The 17,227-nt window shown below is 51.3% G+C and overlaps 1 protein-coding gene across 1 annotated transcript; it reads left to right on the forward strand.

Moving 5' to 3' along the window:
• The first annotated feature begins 153 nt into the window (after nt 1-153).
• On the forward strand, nt 154-16,920 carry GPR137C (G protein-coupled receptor 137C). The gene is made up of 7 exons (XM_014936828.1): nt 154-637; nt 7,765-7,808; nt 8,527-8,755; nt 11,303-11,452; nt 12,321-12,443; nt 12,565-12,680; nt 13,956-16,920. The coding sequence occupies exons 1-7, from the start codon at nt 269-271 to the stop codon at nt 14,125-14,127; spliced, it is 1,203 nt and encodes a 400-aa protein (XP_014792314.1). The 5' UTR covers nt 154-268; the 3' UTR covers nt 14,128-16,920.
• Nucleotides 16,921-17,227: the final 307 nt, after the last annotated feature.

Genomic DNA, 17,227 nt, shown 5'->3' on the forward strand with positions numbered 1-17,227 from the left:
TGTCAGAGGCGAGCGCCTCAAATAATCGGGCTCAGCTGATTGTCCCCGGCAGAGAGTTGTTTGGCGGCGGGCGGGCGGGCGGCGCAGCCAGGAGGGCGGGCGGTGGAGGAGGAGGAGGGGGGTCTCTCCCCTTTGTTATATGGGGGTGTCCAGCCGGGGCTGAGGGGAGGGGAGGGCGCGGCGGGCGTTCGGCGGGCCGTTGCCTCCCCTCCTTTCTTTCAGCCACCTACCCCCCCCACCTCCCCTCCCTTCGCCCCGGCGCTGCCCCATGAGCTCGACGGCGGCGGCCCTCGCTGAGGGGGCGGCCCTGGCGGCGGCGGGGCCCGCCGTGCCCTACGCGGTGGAGCTGGGGCTGACCGTGCTCCACACGGCGCTTTACGCCGCCCTCTTCCTCTTCGCCTACCTGCAGCTCTGGCTGCTCCTCTACTACCGGGAGCGGCGGCTGAGCTACCACACGCTCTGCCTCTTCCTCTGCCTCCTCTGGGCCGCCCTCAGGACCACCCTCTTCTCCTTCTACCTGCAGAACTCCCTGCAGGCCCTCCGCCTCCAGCAGCCCTTCGCCCACTGGCTCCTCTACTGCCTGCCCGGCTGCCTGCTCTTCTCCAGCCTCTGCCTCCTCAACCTCTATTTTGCTGAGGTAAGTTGGGGTTTTTTTGGTTTTTTTTTTCCTCTTTGGGGGGGTAGGGACACGGTAAACAGCCCCCCTTTCCTCTTCAGGCACCCCCCCCTCGAACTTTGGGGTGTGCTGAGGTGAATTTGGGGTGAGGGGAGGGGTGTGTGTGTGTGTGGAGGTGTGCCCTGGCCAGGCTGGGGGGGAGAAGGGGGTGCTGAGAGGCCCCAGGGTGGGAGTGTGGGGTGCTGAGGGGTCTCCCCCCCACAGTGGGAGTGTGGGGTGCTGAGGGGTCTCCCCCCCACAGTGCAGGCCTTGGGGAGATGTAGGGGAGTGCCCTGAATCCAAGCTTGGGGGGGAATGTGGTGTGTGTGGGGTGAGCACAAGGATTATACCCTGAATCTAGGCTTGGGGGTGGGGAAGGGATAGGGGGGAGGGTGGGTGAGGAGAAAGTGTGCCCTGGATCCTGGTGTCAGGGTGGTGGGGTTCAGGGTGTGCAACCCCCCCCATGCCGGGGGTGGCTTTGGGGGGAGGGGAACAAGGCACATGCCCTGAATTTTGGGTGCTTGAAGGAGGGGGGGTGTGGGGGGTGTGTGTGCAGAGATGTGCCCTGTTTCCAGAGGGGCTTTCCCCTTTGCAGGGAGGTATCTCTTGGTGGGGGAGAGCAGGGGGGGGGACGGATGACAGTTTTGCATCTTTTTCTTCTTTTTTTTTTCTTGTTTTCTTTTTTTTTAATTGATTCCCCTTCCCTAAAGGGGACCAGAAAGTGGCAGCAGCAGGGGCTGCTCTGGCCTGGAGTGATGCCAACCATTACGTCACCAGCTAGAGCCTCTTCTGCTATTGTTGCTGCGCTCCCTCCTTCTCTCCATCGCTCCGCTCTGAACCGGGCTTGTTGTTCTGCAGCTTGTTGTCAGACACACACACAGAAAAAAAAAACACCCCAGAACCCTGGCATCCCTTTGCCCTCCCCAGACAACAGCCCGGGGCTGGAGAGGTGGGCCCCTTCCCGGCACAATGATCGCTGCTGGGACGGTGCAGAGCTGCTTGTTATTGTCACTGAGCTGTATTCCTCCTTTTCTGGGTTTCCCATCACTTGTTTTGTGATTTTTATTTTTTTTTTAAATCCTCCATTCTTTAGTCCTTTCACTTTATCTTTTAAAGCCTTGGCTCTCCCCCTCCCCTTCCTCCTCTGAATATTTTTGTTTCTGCTCCAGTTTCTCCTGAGCAGCCCTTTGCTTGCCTGCCTTCCAGTTTGGTGACTTCTTTCATAAATAGGCAGTACTTTCCTTCCAGCTTCGTCGTCGTTGATGTTGTTGTTGTTCAGATTCTTTGCTCTGCAGCTCTCAGCTGTTCGCCAGCCTCACAAAGGAATCGCTAACACACAGCGAAACCGCTCCATCGCTCCGATGTGTCACCGATGGGAGTTATGATTTCATTTTCCCGAGGACATCAACATTCACATGATAATGTGAGCCTTGGAGCAATTGGGTTGTTCAGCTGTTTTTTTTTTTTGGTTCTTCCCTCCTCCGACGCAAACACCTGGAAGCTGGGGGTGAGCTGCCCCGTTGCAAAAGCTGTCGGTGTTAGATATGCTGCCGATCGAGTGGCAGCAAAATAACAAATGGTGCATAGTGTGCATAATCCATCTTGTCTGTTAAAGGCAGCCTGACCTACCCATTGCTCCAACTGGGAGGTGTTTGTGTGCCCCCTGAAAGGCGAGCTGAGGAAAGGACCCCGTCTTCTGGGACTGCAAAGTGGCTGGATTTCTGTTTTCTTCCAAGTTGCTGGACTTGACAGCAGATTTGCCTCCTTGCAGCCGTGTTAAAAGGCTCCTTTAAAGAACAGCAAAGTAAATTCAAATAGGTTCTCAGGCTTCCCTTCCTCCCAGGATACCTGTTTTTCAGTGGACTCTGGCTGAATATACCCCATTTCTTTCTCCTTGAAGACCTAGAGCCAAGGGAAATCCTGTCTGAGGAAATAAGAGCTCAGAATCTGGAGTGGGGAGGGATAAAATGACACACTAAAATGAGTATATGCATGTGTAATTACAGAGAGGATCTGACACTTGGCTGTTGCAGGCAGAATGGGTGTCCAGTGCTCTGTGGTGTTTGTGGGTGGTAGTAGGTAGGAAAGCCTGCAGCTCCAGAGGTTTGGAGAAAGAGTGTAGTGAACAGAAAGCCTTTGGTGCTTTTCTGGCTTCCATTTTAACAAAAGCAATGATGCTGACTGGTGATATTTGGCCTCCTCTGCCTGGGGAACAGGCTGATAAAACTAGTGCATCCTTCCCTTGACAGAAGGGTGCCGTGTGTTGGTGGCTAACTGAGATGTTCCTGGCTTGGCTGTGTTCGGTGCTTCTCTTAAAGCACAGGAAGAACTATGTTAAGGGAGATGAGGGTGTAATTAAACAAGAATTGTCACTACCTGGAGGAAGGAGAGAAGCGATGGTGGAACCACAGCACTTTAGCAGAAGTGGCTCAAGATCTAGAGGGGGTGGGGATGTTTACTGGTGTGACTTCAAGCAGAACCTGCTGTGGAGGTTCCATCCCTTCCCAGTTCTTAAGGGCTGGTTGATAGGAGCCTGTAGAAGGGCATTGAGTTTCTGCTGCTCTGGGGGCAGTATCCTGGTCCGAGATGTCCTCAGATAAAAGCATAGGCTGCTTCTGTGCTGAAGGCCTGGCTAATTGTCTTTGTACACAGTGCCTCCTTTGTGGGGACACTGGAGAAATGGCATCTGTCTAAGCAGTGGATGAAAATGTGGCCTGTGCTATGTTATTTGAGCTAATCTCGCTTGATTTACGGAGCTCCTCGGGCTATTTACAAGCTGAGGATGAAATGGTGCTGGGTGGGGGGAAGAGCTCTAGGAAACAACAAATACCTGTGGAGATCGAGCGTTATTTTGCACTCCAGGCTGTTCTGGGGCTGAAACTCAAACTTGTGAAACTGCCTGGTGTTCCCCCTTTCTGTGGGGAGAGGGTATCCTCTTCCTGTCTCCTGAGATTCCTGAGGGGATGTGGAGGCCTGACAAAAACGTGTGTGGGATGCTCATTTGGTGGTGACAGTTTCTTTTTGTCACTGCCTTATTTCCACCTGGGACATCAAAAGGTGTGATGCCCTTTTGCTTGGGAAGCATCTCTGCTGCTTCAGCTTGTAAGGGAATGAGTTCCTCTCCAGGAAATCTGGAGTTCAGAGGACATCAGGTCGGAATTCCTCTGATCCCCTCCCAGTCTTGCACAGGCAGTGCACAGGCAGAAGCAGTGGCTCAGATGTCCAGCCCAGGGTGTTTCTCAGCTTTGCTTTTGGAATAGCTCTTCTGCCACCAACTAGACATCTGCTTGAGTAACTCTGCCTTTCCCAAGAATCGGCCAATTCCTGCTTTTCCCTCAGGTCTTTGTCCGGGAGCACCAGTGTGTGGAAATGGAGCCACAACAACCTCCGTCTTGACCTTTCAAAGACCCTCTGGAGCACCTGGCACCCCCTGGACTCACTTGGGAGTCAGTGACTGTGGGCAACAATGAGTAAGGCCTTCTGCTGGAGCAGTGAGGCTCCGATGGGCTGCTCTGCCAGACTGGCGTGACCATAACCCTTAACCTGTCTGGGTTTCTTTTAAGTGCTCCATCTGATTAGATGACATCAGCCCTTTTTTTTCATCTCTTGCTGCTCTAATTGCTCTGGAGCAGACATGGATGGGAAGAGCATCCAGCCCGGGAGCCGTTTGTCCTTGCTGTACCGCATCTTCCTGCCTTCTCAGATGGAAAACTGGAAAAGCCTCTGTTTGTTCTTGCACTTTTCCACCTTCCTTGTCTAGCAGACACCTAGCGTGCGTCCCCTGCCTCAGAGGGACAGCTGGTAAGGGGTCACTTAAACCCAAAACTGCTCCATCCCATAGCTGATAATTCCCATGGGTCCCATGGTTCCCGAGCGAACAGGTGGCTGTGCTGGCAACCAGCTATTCCAGGAAATCAGGGTACACACAAGTTGCACCCTCTGTTCGTGGTGGCATAGGATGACCTCGGTATTAGTGGGGATGGTGAGAGGTCCTCCTCACAGATAGTTCCAGCTGTTTCTCCTGAGGGGCAGGTGGGGGCTCGAACACTTGTTATGGGGTGTAGTCCCAAAATAGTCCCTGCTCCGCTCCGATGCTCAGTGCTGAATGACGGTGGTGAGAGAAGGAATCTGTGGATGCTCTTGCATCACTGAGTGAGGGTGATGTTTGTGTGGAGGCAGGACATGGCTACGTCTTGCATCTGGAGAGCCCAAACTCCTCATTTTCTTCATGGAGCAAAAGAGACTTTGGTTCCATCAGACAGACAATGACAAGTTGCTGGATCTTTCAGGTCTGTTGTGAATGGCTGTACCTAAACCAAGTTGAAGTGCTCTCTGAGGCTCTGGTAGGGCTGTCGTCCAGGCTTGTACAGATGTTGAAAGTGGTCCCTAGAGCCATCAGTGGGATATGGTTGTCTGTCGCTTATCACCTTCTCTTAGCAGCTGTGACACCTCCAGTACACCTTTGAGGATTGAGTGTGTTTCTTAAATAATACTCTGAGAACATACCCCGAGCAAGTTCGCTTTCTGGGCTCAGTGATGTGAGCAAGGAATATTCCCTTTTGTGAAATATACCCAGGCATCACAAAACCAAAAGCCTCCACCATCACAGGGGACTTTGAGGTCTGTAACTCTTCTCGGCCTCGCCTTTCTCCCAAGCCTGTGGCTGATGTGAAATGCTCAAAGGACTTGTGGCTCCAGAAAGACAACTGAGTGTTGCCTAACTGTTATAAAAGGCATGTTGAGGAGTGCATGTTCTCAGCCCTGCTGCTCTGGGCTAGCAGAGACCTCTGTTCATTATTTTCAGCAGGCGACTGATGACTTCTGGGCCTGGCTTCCTGACTAGAAACTGCTCAGCTTGAAGGGTTGCTACAGCAACTTGGCATTGTCCACCTGTTTGAGGTGGCAGGGGTCTGTATTATTTTTTTTATGAGGAATAGGACTACTTCTGAGCTCTCTGCACTGGTTTCTTTGCAGCAGAACCCACTACATCAGCTGTCCTTGGGCGTTGAAAAGCAGCAGAGCTGGAAGGCTTGCAAGATTGTCTCAAGGGCAAGAACCTGAAAGTGAACACTACTGGTGTCACCTACTGACCCAGCCACTATGAAGAAAAAAAAAAAAGCAACCCTCAGATGAGTTCTCATATCTTAAAAAAAATGAAAATGACTGTAAACTGAGTGATGCCTGTTCTTTTCCTGAAGTTACAGGAGTAAATAGCTGGGGGCTAAGAAAAGTGTCAGGCTGGTGCCGTGGTCTCCCTCTGCTTTCAGTGGCAGCAGTCCAAGCGTGAGGCTCAGGTTGCCACTGCACTCTTAACCCCGGGACAGCTTTGTGTGCCTTAGTTCCTGGGGTTTGGGGAGAGTGTCTTGCAGGAACCAGCATCTTCTTTCTGTTAACCAGTGGCAGTGTCTCACCCAGGGTGGTCAGCTGGAACACAAGCCAGGGACTCTTGCTGGGCTCTTCTGGGAGTCAGAGCAGCAGCACAAATACATCAAATGGATTTCCATGATGTGCAAATGGGTGCTGAACCAAGAGGTTTCCCAGCTGGATGTCCTTGATGGCTGTTTTGACACTCTCAAAGTGCTTGAATGTAGCCTTCAGGGATAAGGAATTTATTTTTTTTTTTCTCCTTTGAAGTCACCACATGGTCCTTCCAGGCCCATTTTTCCTATAACTCAGATGAGCTGGATCAGACCTTCATACCCTGAAGTATCTCTGGAAATCCTGTCAGCAGGAGCCTCATTTCTGAAGCTTCAGGGTGTCATCATGACCTCAGCGCTGACTGGAAGGTGGGAGCCAAGAAGTCCCATAGGAAAAAAAACTGGCTAAGGATGCCAGGAGGGAGGCAGGATGTGTGATCCTTCTCTGCAGCCACAGTCTGGAAGCTGACAAGGAGGACTCCTTGCAAAAGCAGTGAAACCAAACCTCCACACCTGGGTGATGATGGTCTTGTGTTCACCCCACAAGTCCATGTCTGCTAGACCTGGCTAGGTGGCTCTCCATCTTTTTCCAAGTTCCTTCCAAGTCTCTAGTCAGGATATGAGCTTTATCTGAGACTGAATGTGACCTCAGCTCTGGGGTCTGTACCAGGATCTGCATTTTTCACAGGACAAAACCCAGTTTCTGCCATGGCTGTGCTGAATCAGTGTGTGACAAGGGAGCTCCATGAAGTTCTCCCAGCTTGATGCTTGTCCTGACTGTGTAGGAGCACCAGTTCCTTGTCCCTTTGCAGCAGGACTACTGTGCTCCCATCTAAACTGTGACTTGGGAGTGTGTCCACACCTTCTAAGCTGTCCATATGTCCTTAGGCTAGAAGTCCTACCTTTGTAGGTATCAGCAGAACCCAGATTCACTCTTGGACAGAGTGTGTGTTGCTTCAAGTGAAACAGTCTCTAAATGACTGACTGATCTCTAATAGGCTTGTCTGTCAAATATGCCATGTAGCTTGGTAGGAATGGGCTTTCTATCACCTCAGAGTTACTTTTCAGGTGGTTTTGGCCTTAAAACATCTTCGAGGTGGAGGAGCTGTGAGCTCCAGATGCCTGTTACAGCCTGCGGGTCCACAGTCCCATTCCAGAGGGCTATTTTAGATCAGCTATTTGTCTTGCTAAAGCACGGCAGCTGAAGAGGCCTTCTCTAGCAGGGAAATTGAGCATGATTGAGGTCCTAAAATATGCAGCACAGAACACTGGGTGAAGCAGATGTATTTTTGAATGTTCTTGGAGGCTACTGAGTGCTAAAATTCCTGCTTTTCTTGAAGTCCTTAGGTGTGGTGTTATTAATAAGTCCTTGTCACACATGGAATACTAAATGTTTTTGTAGGGATGTGATTTAGTGGTGGACTTGACAGTGTTAGGTCTCAATCCTAAAGCTCTTTTCCAGCCTAAATGATTCTATGGCTATTGGACACCTACATTTGGGCTTGGCTCTCGGAGGAAACAAGAACACCAGTCTTTCTTGCAAGTGGGTCCAGAACAAGACGTGGTGCTCACAGATAATGTGGAGTCCTTCAAGATGTCCAACTAGCTGTTGGCTCTGCTGTTGTCTTTGCTAAAGTTAAAGGAGAACTGTAGGTCATGTTAAGTAACGCTGTGCAAATCTTTTCCCCCTAGGTGATATTCAAAGTGAAATGTGCAGCTGAATTCAACAAGTACAAGTAAGTGATACTTTTCTGATGTTGCCTTCAAAGCTGGCTCAGGGTGAACTTGTGCTGGGAATGGGAACTTCAGATCCCAAAGGCTGAAGAATTCTAATGCCTTACCTAGTTTTGCTTTGACCAAGGATCAGTTGTGTGCCTTGAGGTGGGATTGGGAGCTTTGAAGGTATCGAGGAAGCTAAAACATGCTGCATGTCTCCATCAGTGTCCCAGTATTGCTAACAAACTAGATGAACTCTCAAGGTCATCCTGAGCTGTCCCACCCTAGAAAACATCTGTGAAATAAGGCTTGGGCAATAGGTGGGACCTGTTTGTGCAGCCCAGGTGCTTCCTAGCCATTGCCAGGGAAACCCAGGATGGAAAATGCAAGCTCCAGTGGCTTTCAATAAAGAAGTTGCAGTGGTTGTGATGACTCATAGCTTATTGACTGAAGTTAATGCAGAGCTAGAGCAACACTTAAAATCTGCAAGATAAGAACCTGACTGTCAGAAGATGAGTCTTGTAACTCATGACTACTTGCACTGCTCATGCATTATGAGAGCAGCTCAAACAAACACTCTCAATACAACCACTGAAACTTGCTGGAATGTCTGATCTTCGTAGCAAGCAGAGCACTGGGAGTGTTGGGAGGTTCTCTTGCCCGATGAGACAGGAGGGTGGTGCAGAATAACCCCAGAATTGTCTGATTTCAACTCCACTTTTTTTTTTTCCTCTCCAGAGTCCTGTTGTACCTGGGCTCCATATTTACCAGCCTCCTTTTCTTAGTTGTGAATTTAACTTGTGCAATGTTAATCCACGGTGAGATCCCAGAGAACCAGCTGAGGTGGACAGTCCTTGCCCGTGCCCTGGTCAACGACAGCCTCTTCATCCTCTGTGCCATCTCGCTGGCTTGCTGCATGTGCAAACTTGGAAAGATGTCTTCAGCGAATGTCTACCTCGAGTCTAAGGTAGGTAAATGCCTTGTGAACTGCACCATCCATCACCAGCTGGATTCTCAACTTGGATCTGTGAGTGCTTACTTGGAGCTGGCCTGGTTGCACCTGAGCTACTGCTGCTCAAATACTCCTTCCAGGGTGGAGGTGGTAGCTCTTGGACTCTTCCCTCCAAGCAAGTGCATGCTCCTGCTGTGGAAGTGCCCTGCACTTTTTAGGGCAATACATTGTCTGCAGCTTTGGAGCTGCTTATGCTTTTCAGGTTTTGAGGTGTGATTTAAGGTTTGTCTGGAAGAGAGGGTTCTCCAAGGAGCAGCAGATGCTGTTCCTGCAGTGTGTTGTCACTAAGGACAGTGAAGTGCAGATACATGACAATTCCCTACAAAGGGGATCCTTTTGTAGCTTTAGCTGCCTGCTTGCTTGAGCCAGAGGCACTGCTTACCTGAGATGAGCATCTTAAAAGGGGAGGAGAAGTTGCTGTAGGTCCTTCCCCAAGTCAGAAGGACAGGTGAGAGTCTGAACATACATGGCTCTTCTCCAGCAGGTAGGGAGGTAGATAAGCCACCAGTGGTCTCACATTAGTGTAGCAGGAGGCTGCAATTAAGTGTGCACTTAAGTTGTCTCCTCTTCCTCTGGGAAGCTGTATCACTCCCATCAAAGGAGGGTTGGGGACCTGGCCTGGTGAGAAGGCCAGATCCAGACTCTTGGTGGGCCTGGAAACATCTACAGGAAAGCTTGAGCACCTGAGCACAGTCACAGAGAAGCTGGCTCCCTGGCTCTGCTACTTTAGAGCTACTTACTTTTCCTGGTAGTACAGCTCCTCACCTTGTGTGATCTGAATCACCTCTCTCCAGGTGTCAGAAGGTGAGGCTCTGGCCTCCTGCAGAGACCTTACCCAGAGTGTAGAGCTCTTGGAGGCTGTTGGATGCCTCTGTACCCCCCTCAGAAGAAGGTGACAAGCAGCCTTGCAGCAGACACCGCTACAAAGATGTTCTGGATCCTGATAACTGCCTTGCATTGCCTGGAGGTGTCTCCTTGTTCCTTAGCAGGCCATCCATGTGACCACTGAAAGTCACAGAATCACGTGGGGTTGGAAGGGACCTCTGGAGATCATCTAGTCCAACCCCCTGCCAAAGCAGGTCCACCCAGAGCAGGTTGCACCGAGACGTGTCCAGGTGGGGTTTGAATGTCTCCAGAGAAGGAGACTCCACCACCTCCCTGGGCAGCCTCTTCCAGGGCTCTGCCACCCTCACAGGAAAGTAGTTCCTTCTCATGCTTAGGTGGAACTTCTTATATTCAAGTTTGAGGGTTGGCAGAGCTGGGCTGTCAAGGTTGAAGCTTGCATGGGCCAGGTATCCAGCTCTGACTGGGTCTGGACATTAATTAACTTACAGAGTTCACCCAGCAGTGGTTTGACTGCAGCAGCTTCCTCTAGTTACATGCCCGAGGCTGCCTGTGGGGCCTTGCTCTTGAACAACCTGCTGTCTGGGGTTGAACACACAACCTGTCTGTCTGCTGAAGGTCTCTTGCATTCAAATGCTGTCTCCCTTCCTTGCCTTGAAGGCATCTCCTTGCCTTTGTGTTGCAGAGGAGCTGCGAAAATAGGGTGGGGATGGGCAGCAGTGTTACACAAATGCCTGGAAAAGGCTGGCCTGCCTCCTGAACTCCAGCTGTGAACCAGCTGATGTGGAGCAGGTCAATGAGATGAGCTTCCTGAGCACATTGTCTCCCTAAATACCAAGGGCAAGTCAGCTGCTGAGATGTGTTTGCCTGCCCACTTAACTGGCTTCTGCTGTGGTGGCTACCAGTAGCTATTAAAAGGCTTCAGGGCTGTATTTAGTGAAGAAGTGGAGACATTTGCAGATCTTCAGGTGGCTTTCTCTCCCATGACTAGCTGTCCAGGAAAGGTAGGACCTCGAGGTAGCTCATGTAGTTGTCCTTCTGACAGCACTGCATCTGAAACACTGTGGAGGAAGCTGCTCTTCACCACCCCAGGACAGAGAGCAGGAGGCAGAGGTCCTGCAACATCTCTCCACCCTTTAACACACTATTTTGTTTCTAGCAAAACTTGGTTTGTCCCACAGCAGTGTTGGGTCTTTCTACTCATTCTCAGAGTTGCCCACCCCAAATACTTGGACAAACTTGTTCAATGTGGGGGTGTCAAACTGCTGCAGGGTGGATGAGCTGGGTGGGCATCTCTGCTCCAGAGTCTGATCAGGATATAGAAGCAGCATGTTGATTTTCTTTTGGAGGCTACCACAGCAAGGCAGTGGGTGGGATGGCATCTCTCTGGGACCACCAGTGTGAGGCTGACTGATGAGATCCTGTGTGACAGTGACATCCTGTGCCTCGGGTCTTCCCTGGTGACACTGGCTGTGTAGCTCTGCTGCTGCAATGAACTCAGCACACAAGAAACCTCTTAATGGGCTCTGAATATTTCAGCAGCAACATACAAATGTTCTAGGTCATCCTGGCCTGCACAGCTTCTGGTGCATTGAAGGGGGGATGAAATTCCAGCTCTGTAGGAAGGGTCTGTATTAAAACTTTTTCTTCCTGCTCCAGGGAACATCTGTCTGCCAGGCGATTCTTGTGGGCTCCGTAGTCGCTCTTCTGTATTCCTCAAGGGCTTGCTATAACCTGGTAGCCGTGGCCATATCTCCAGACAATGTTCCTGGGCCATTTAACTGTGGCTGGGACAACCTTTCAGACAAGGTAAGTGCCCGGGACGCCCGTCCAGAGACAGTAGAGTGAAAGGTGGTTACTCCACCACTCTGTGAGGGCATGTGTAAGGGAAAAGATGTCTGGGGGGATGTATCTGTTTCTCTGCATCCCCAGATGAGCTGGCTTTCTGCCTTCAGAAGCCCTGCTTGCTCTCTCCACCGGAGCAAGCCCAAATCTTCCTCAAGGGAGGGTTGAAGGAGGAGGGAGCCAGACTCTTTTCAGTGGTTCCCAGTGAGAGGACGAGGGGCAACGGGCACAAGTTGGAACATAAGAGGTTCCACTCAAATATGAGGAGAAACTTCTTCACGGTGAGGGGGACAGAGCCCTGGAACAGGCTGCCCAGGGAGGGTGTGGAGTCCCCTTCCTTGGAGATTTTCAAGCCCCGCCTGGATGCTCCTGAGTAACATGCTCTGACAAGCTCTAGGCAATCCTGCTTCAGCAGGGGAGTTGGACGAGATGATCTCTATGGTCCCTTCCAACTCTAAAATTCAGTGAAATTCAGTGAAATTTGGCTACTTTAGGAGGGATTCCCTGTTTTGTTCTTCAGTTTTTAGCCTGCCAACTCTTCTTTTTTTGGGGGGGAGAGAAGGGACAAGTCAACTAGAGCAGAAAAGCAATGCTTAATAAGGCATGGCTGTGTGCAAGGGGGTGGGGAGGGAGCTAGGAGTACCCTGGTAGGACACTGAAGGGAATGATCTCCCTAAAAACCAGCAGCAGCAGGCAGGTAAGGGCCACTCCTCTGGTTTAGGGACTTCTGCAGTCCTAGTTCTCCAAAGCTGTGTGCTGTGTCCAGCTCTGGGAGCTGTGTAGCTCTGTTGATGGTTAGGATTTAACAGAGACCTCTCACTTCCATCCTCAGGTGCACGTGGAAGTGAGCAGTGAGGAGTACGTGGTGTTTGGAGTGGTCCTTTTCCTCTGGGAGCTGGTGCCAACGACTTTCGTGGTCCTCTTCTTCCGGGCGCAGAGACTGAGTCAGAACTTGGTAGGTGCGAGGAAGCTGCTGTAGCTTGAGGAGCCCTGAGGTGCTTGGGGTTTGGGGATGGGACTTGAGGAACTCTGTCAGAAACATCTCACTTGTGACCCAACTCCTTTCTCTCTACCAGACTCCGGCGGGGATGGTCAATAGTCACAGCTACAGCTCCAGAGCCTACTTCTTTGACAATCCGAGGCGCTACGACAGCGATGACGACTTGTCACGGCTTGGGGCCAGGGAAGGAGGGTAAGTGTTGTCCTGGGCAAGGGAAAGCCCACTGCCCTTCTGCTGCCCTGTGTGGAAGGAAGAGAGCTCTTGGCTTTTGCTCTTGGGAAAGAATTTTGGGATAAGAGCACTGCTCTAATTGTGGCCTCACCAGTGTACTGCGTCCAGTTCTGGGCTCCCCAGTTCAAGAGGGACAGGGAACTACTAGAAAGAGTCCAGCGAAGGGCAACAAAGATGATTCAAGGATTGGAGCATCTCCCTTATGAGGAGAGACTGAGAGAGCTGGGACTCTTTAGTCTGGAGAAGAGAAGGCTGAGGGGAGACCTTATCAATGCCTACAAGTATCTCAAGGGAGGGTTGAAGGAGGAGGGAGCCAGACTCTTTTCAGTGGTTCCCAGTGAGAGGACGAGGGGCAACGGGCACAAGTTGGAACATAAGAGGTTCCACTCAAATATGAGGAGAAACTTCTTCACGGTGAGGGTGACAGAGCCCTGGAACAGGCTGCCCAGGGAGGGTGTGGAGTCCCCTTCCTTGGAGATTTTCAAGCCCCGCCTGGATGCTCCTGAGTAACATGCTCTAGCTCTGGGCAATCCTGCTTCAGCAGGGGAGTTGGACTAGATGATCTCTATGGTCCCTTCCAACTCTAAAATTCAGTGAAATTCGGTGAAAGAGGCAGCTTGGGCAAGGTGGATTGGCCAAGGAGGCTTCTGATTTGAGCTTGGTCTCGTTCCCTTCTGCAGCTCACAAGGAGCTGGTTTTATTAGAAGCCACCAGCTCTGAGAGGTGGATATCACAGGTGGCTACAGGCAGGAGAGCTGATCCTGCTAGGAACCTTCCTCAGCTATGGAGGACAGAGGGCTCTTAAATGCCCTCCAGAGGAGTTTCTCCACTGGGAAGTGAGAGGTGGTAAAGTCCCGGGAGGGATGTTGTCCCTGGGAGCCAACGGGGATGAAGCTCTGTGAGAACAGCTGGTGTGAGGGAGAATGGTCTGATATCTCCAGCAAAACTAAGGGGAAACCTGACAGCATTATCCTTCACTCGCTGCTCAGGGGTCTAAACTCCACCTGCTGTTCTGTAGTGAGAGGTTTGGAGGTTCTGGCTCTTCTTGACTGGTGTTGTAGGGCCTGGTGCTCCTCTCCTTGTACTGGTTTCATCAAAGCCAGGTTCCTTGGAGATGCTGTGTGTCATAGCCTGCTCCTGCAGACTGGGATACTGGGAGGGGTGGAGACCAGTCACAGCCCAATTATTCCTCTCTAAGAGCCCGTGTCTGGTTTTTCTGTCTCTCTCTCCTCCCAGCTTGGCCACCCCCCAGTGCTCTGGCTGCTATGGGTCCCTGGCTGGGAACGACAGCTACGTGGTGGGTCCCCATCTCAGTGGAACCGCTACAGACAGTGCCCCCTTGCTCTTTGCCGCGGGCGGCTCGGAGACGAATAATCACCATAGCTCATACCCTGCTCCACAGAACTGAAGAGGCTGCGAGGTCCCTTTTCTTCCCCAGAAATGGCATTTCATGTACAGGATTGTAACTTGGGTTTTTGGGGTTGGTTTTTGGTTGGTTGTTTCTTTTTTTTTTTTTTTTAATCCCTTCTTTCCTTCTTCCCCGAAGCATCTTAACTCATCGACACAAACATTCCACGACCTGCTGCAGCCATAAGCAGGACTTGAGCCTATGGCTGCAGGGGGTGAGCAAGAGAACTGTGACTTTTAAGGTACCATGTAGCAAAAGCGAAGCTGAACTCTCTCTGGAAGCTATTTGTTGGGGGTTTTTTTGGTTGGTTTTTTTTTTTTCCTTGGTCTGGTCTTCAAGATGTTGGCAGCTAAATGCACCAGAGCTTCCTCTCTAGAAAAAAAGAAACATCAAAATGCATATTTTGCACTTTTATCTGCACACTTGGAAGGAACGTAGATCTTGCTCGTGGCCGTGCTCGGTCCGAGACTGTTTGTTTCTAGTTACTCTTTTTAATTGCACATCCAGAGCTGGGAGAGGCACCGTCTTCCTGCAAAGACGTGTTCCATGAAGTACTCTGCCTCCTGACTCACGTGGGAGTGGGAAGCTCCAGGCCCCAGCGTGTTTTGGGGCAGGGCCTCCAGCAGTGAATGTTCAAGCAAAAACTGTGCCATATTCCCACCTGGCTGGGCTGGCTCTTCCGGGCTGAAGGGTGGTCTTGCCGGTCCTGGTGTCACCTGGTTGCTGCTCTGTCCTGCTGTCTGTGGGCTCCAAGCTGACCTCCAAGCATGTCCCCCCAACCTGGGAGGGTGAGATGGAGTGCTCTTACTGGCGTTAAGCTCACTTTAGGTTGGAACCAACCCGCTCGATTTTGGTGAAGGAAAAGGGTTGGTGTGGATGGAGGGGGCAAAACAGGTCCCTTTTGGGAGACCTTAGCCCTGGCCCAAGGAGAGTGTGCGTGCAGGAACGTCCGTGGCCCAAAACATGTGTGAAACCAGGGCTGCTTGGACTGGTGGGTGGTGAGAGCGCTCCTGCTCCCTCCTCTTCTTCACCCCTGGTGGGGCTCCCCTTCCCCCCCCTACCCTCCTCAGTATTAAATTGCGTTTAGCTGATAAACCAAGAGTTTTAACCCGAAGTGAATGTGAAATGGTGGGATCCCTGCTGAGATGCGGGAGGTGTCTGTCCGTGGAGGGAAGTGGTTGATGCTCCAGAGATCTGGGCTCATTGGCTGTCCCTTCTCCTGCTGTGGGGCAGGACCATGGGCCTGGAGGAGTCTCCTGATGCTCCAGGAGGTGTGTCAGCAGGGCTTTGGGCGCACACAGGGTCTGAGTGGGCTGGGAGGAGGTGTCTCCATCTGTCTTGAACCAAAATAGCCAAGTTGGAGCTTGGCCTCTAGCTCTGTGGAGCTCCTGGAGATGAGGCTTGATGTTATTCCTTGGCTTGGCCCTCAGCCCGATGTGGGGATGAGCAAAGTAGCTTTGGATGGAGACACTGGTCCAGGGAGGGCAACTGCTCTGACCTGTGGTGGCAACCTGAACTGGAACTGCTTTTTCCCCTACCTAGAGCTGCTCCTGCTCTTCAAACCCCAGTCTGATGGTGAAGGACTTAGCTGGGAGTGGGGCTGTGGGACACGGGGCTGGGCTCTGGTGCTGGAGGAGACCCCGAGGCACCTTCTGTGTCCACAGCTGTGTGAGGGAGAACCTCACAAGCCCTGGGCCAGCTCCGGCCTCTCCTCACTGGCCATGCGCTCACTAGGATGGCCCCGTCACCTGCATCACTTGTACTGAGCTAGATGTCACTTGTCACGTTGAGAACACCCTGTCCCTCCCTGTGGACCTCTCCCTACTCACCCCCCACTTCACTCGTGGTGGCCCCAAACCAGGAGAAACCCCTGCTGCTCTTTTTTTTTTTTTTTTTTGAGAAGGCTCCGAGATGACAACTTTTCATTTCAACACATCCCTCTTGCTCTAGTACTTGAACCAGGGAGCTCCACCCTTGACTGCTGTGATGCTGTGACTCTCCAAGGGATAAGGGACCTGTCCCCTGGGTTGGGCTGGGCTGGGCTGCAGGAAAGGGGTTGCTCCATCTCAATCACTGCTTGACTTATGGCAAAGTCCTCCTTTCTTCTCCCCATAAGTCACCAAAGACAGTAAGTGACACTAGTGGGCCCCCCCCTCCCCTTCTCCTGCCCTGTTATGCTTAAATTCCAAAGCACTAGGAGCACTTTAAGTTTTTCTTTGGAGGGAAAGGAGTGTAGTGCAAAAAAAAAAAAAAAGAAAATAATAATTAAAAAAAATATTAAAGGGCTACAGGCTCATTGTTCGTATTGCACTGAAGCACACAACAACAACATCACCACCACCACCATGATCTTCCTGGCACTGGGATGGCAGGTTGGGGCAGGGAGTCTTGTTGCTAAATGTACTCCTGAGGGACTGGCAAAAAAAAAAAAAGCAAAACAGAAATAAAACAACAAGTGGTTTGGTTTTATTCATTTGTATGGATGGCCCTTAATTTCCAAACTCCGACCCCTCCCCCTGGGGCCGGTCCCGTGTTTTACTGAAGTAATTTATAGCTGAGAAGTACAATGACTTTTTTAATGCATAGTTGCCTTTTCATTAAACTTTTTTCTTTTTTTTTTTTGTTTGTTTTTGGTATGGTTTAACAGTATTTTGGCTTTGCAGGCAGGCAGCAGCTGGCTGCCACAGGAAGCTGTGGCCAATGAATGTACCTATTTGTTCTTCACTAAACTGTAACTGAGCACTACTATGTTGAAATAATTAAAAAAAAAAATAAAGAAAATAAATAATAAAAGGGGGTTTTTCAGTGCTAGGTTTTGCTCTTGGTGTGACCCAGCTCCAGCCATGGTCACCCTTGTCCTGGCCAGGGCTTTGGTGGTGGTGCTGGCCAGCTGATGGCTCTGCTGAGATGGGTCTTGGTGACCCTGCTTCTCCATGGGCTGAGCCTGACCTGCTGTAGCTTGGTCCTGGGGAGCCAGAAGCTGCTGGGGACCACCATGTTGTGCTTTGCTCCAGTGTGACCAGCATCCCCACCAGTCCCTCTCCGGGCTTGAACCTGGTTGGGTGCAGAGCACCCAGAGGTGGCTTTTGTGAGGGGTCCT

Source organism: Calidris pugnax, unplaced genomic scaffold, assembly GCF_001431845.1.
Source record: "Calidris pugnax isolate Ruff unplaced genomic scaffold, ASM143184v1 scaffold10, whole genome shotgun sequence".
In the NCBI taxonomy this organism is placed as follows: Eukaryota; Metazoa; Chordata; class Aves; order Charadriiformes; family Scolopacidae; genus Calidris; species Calidris pugnax.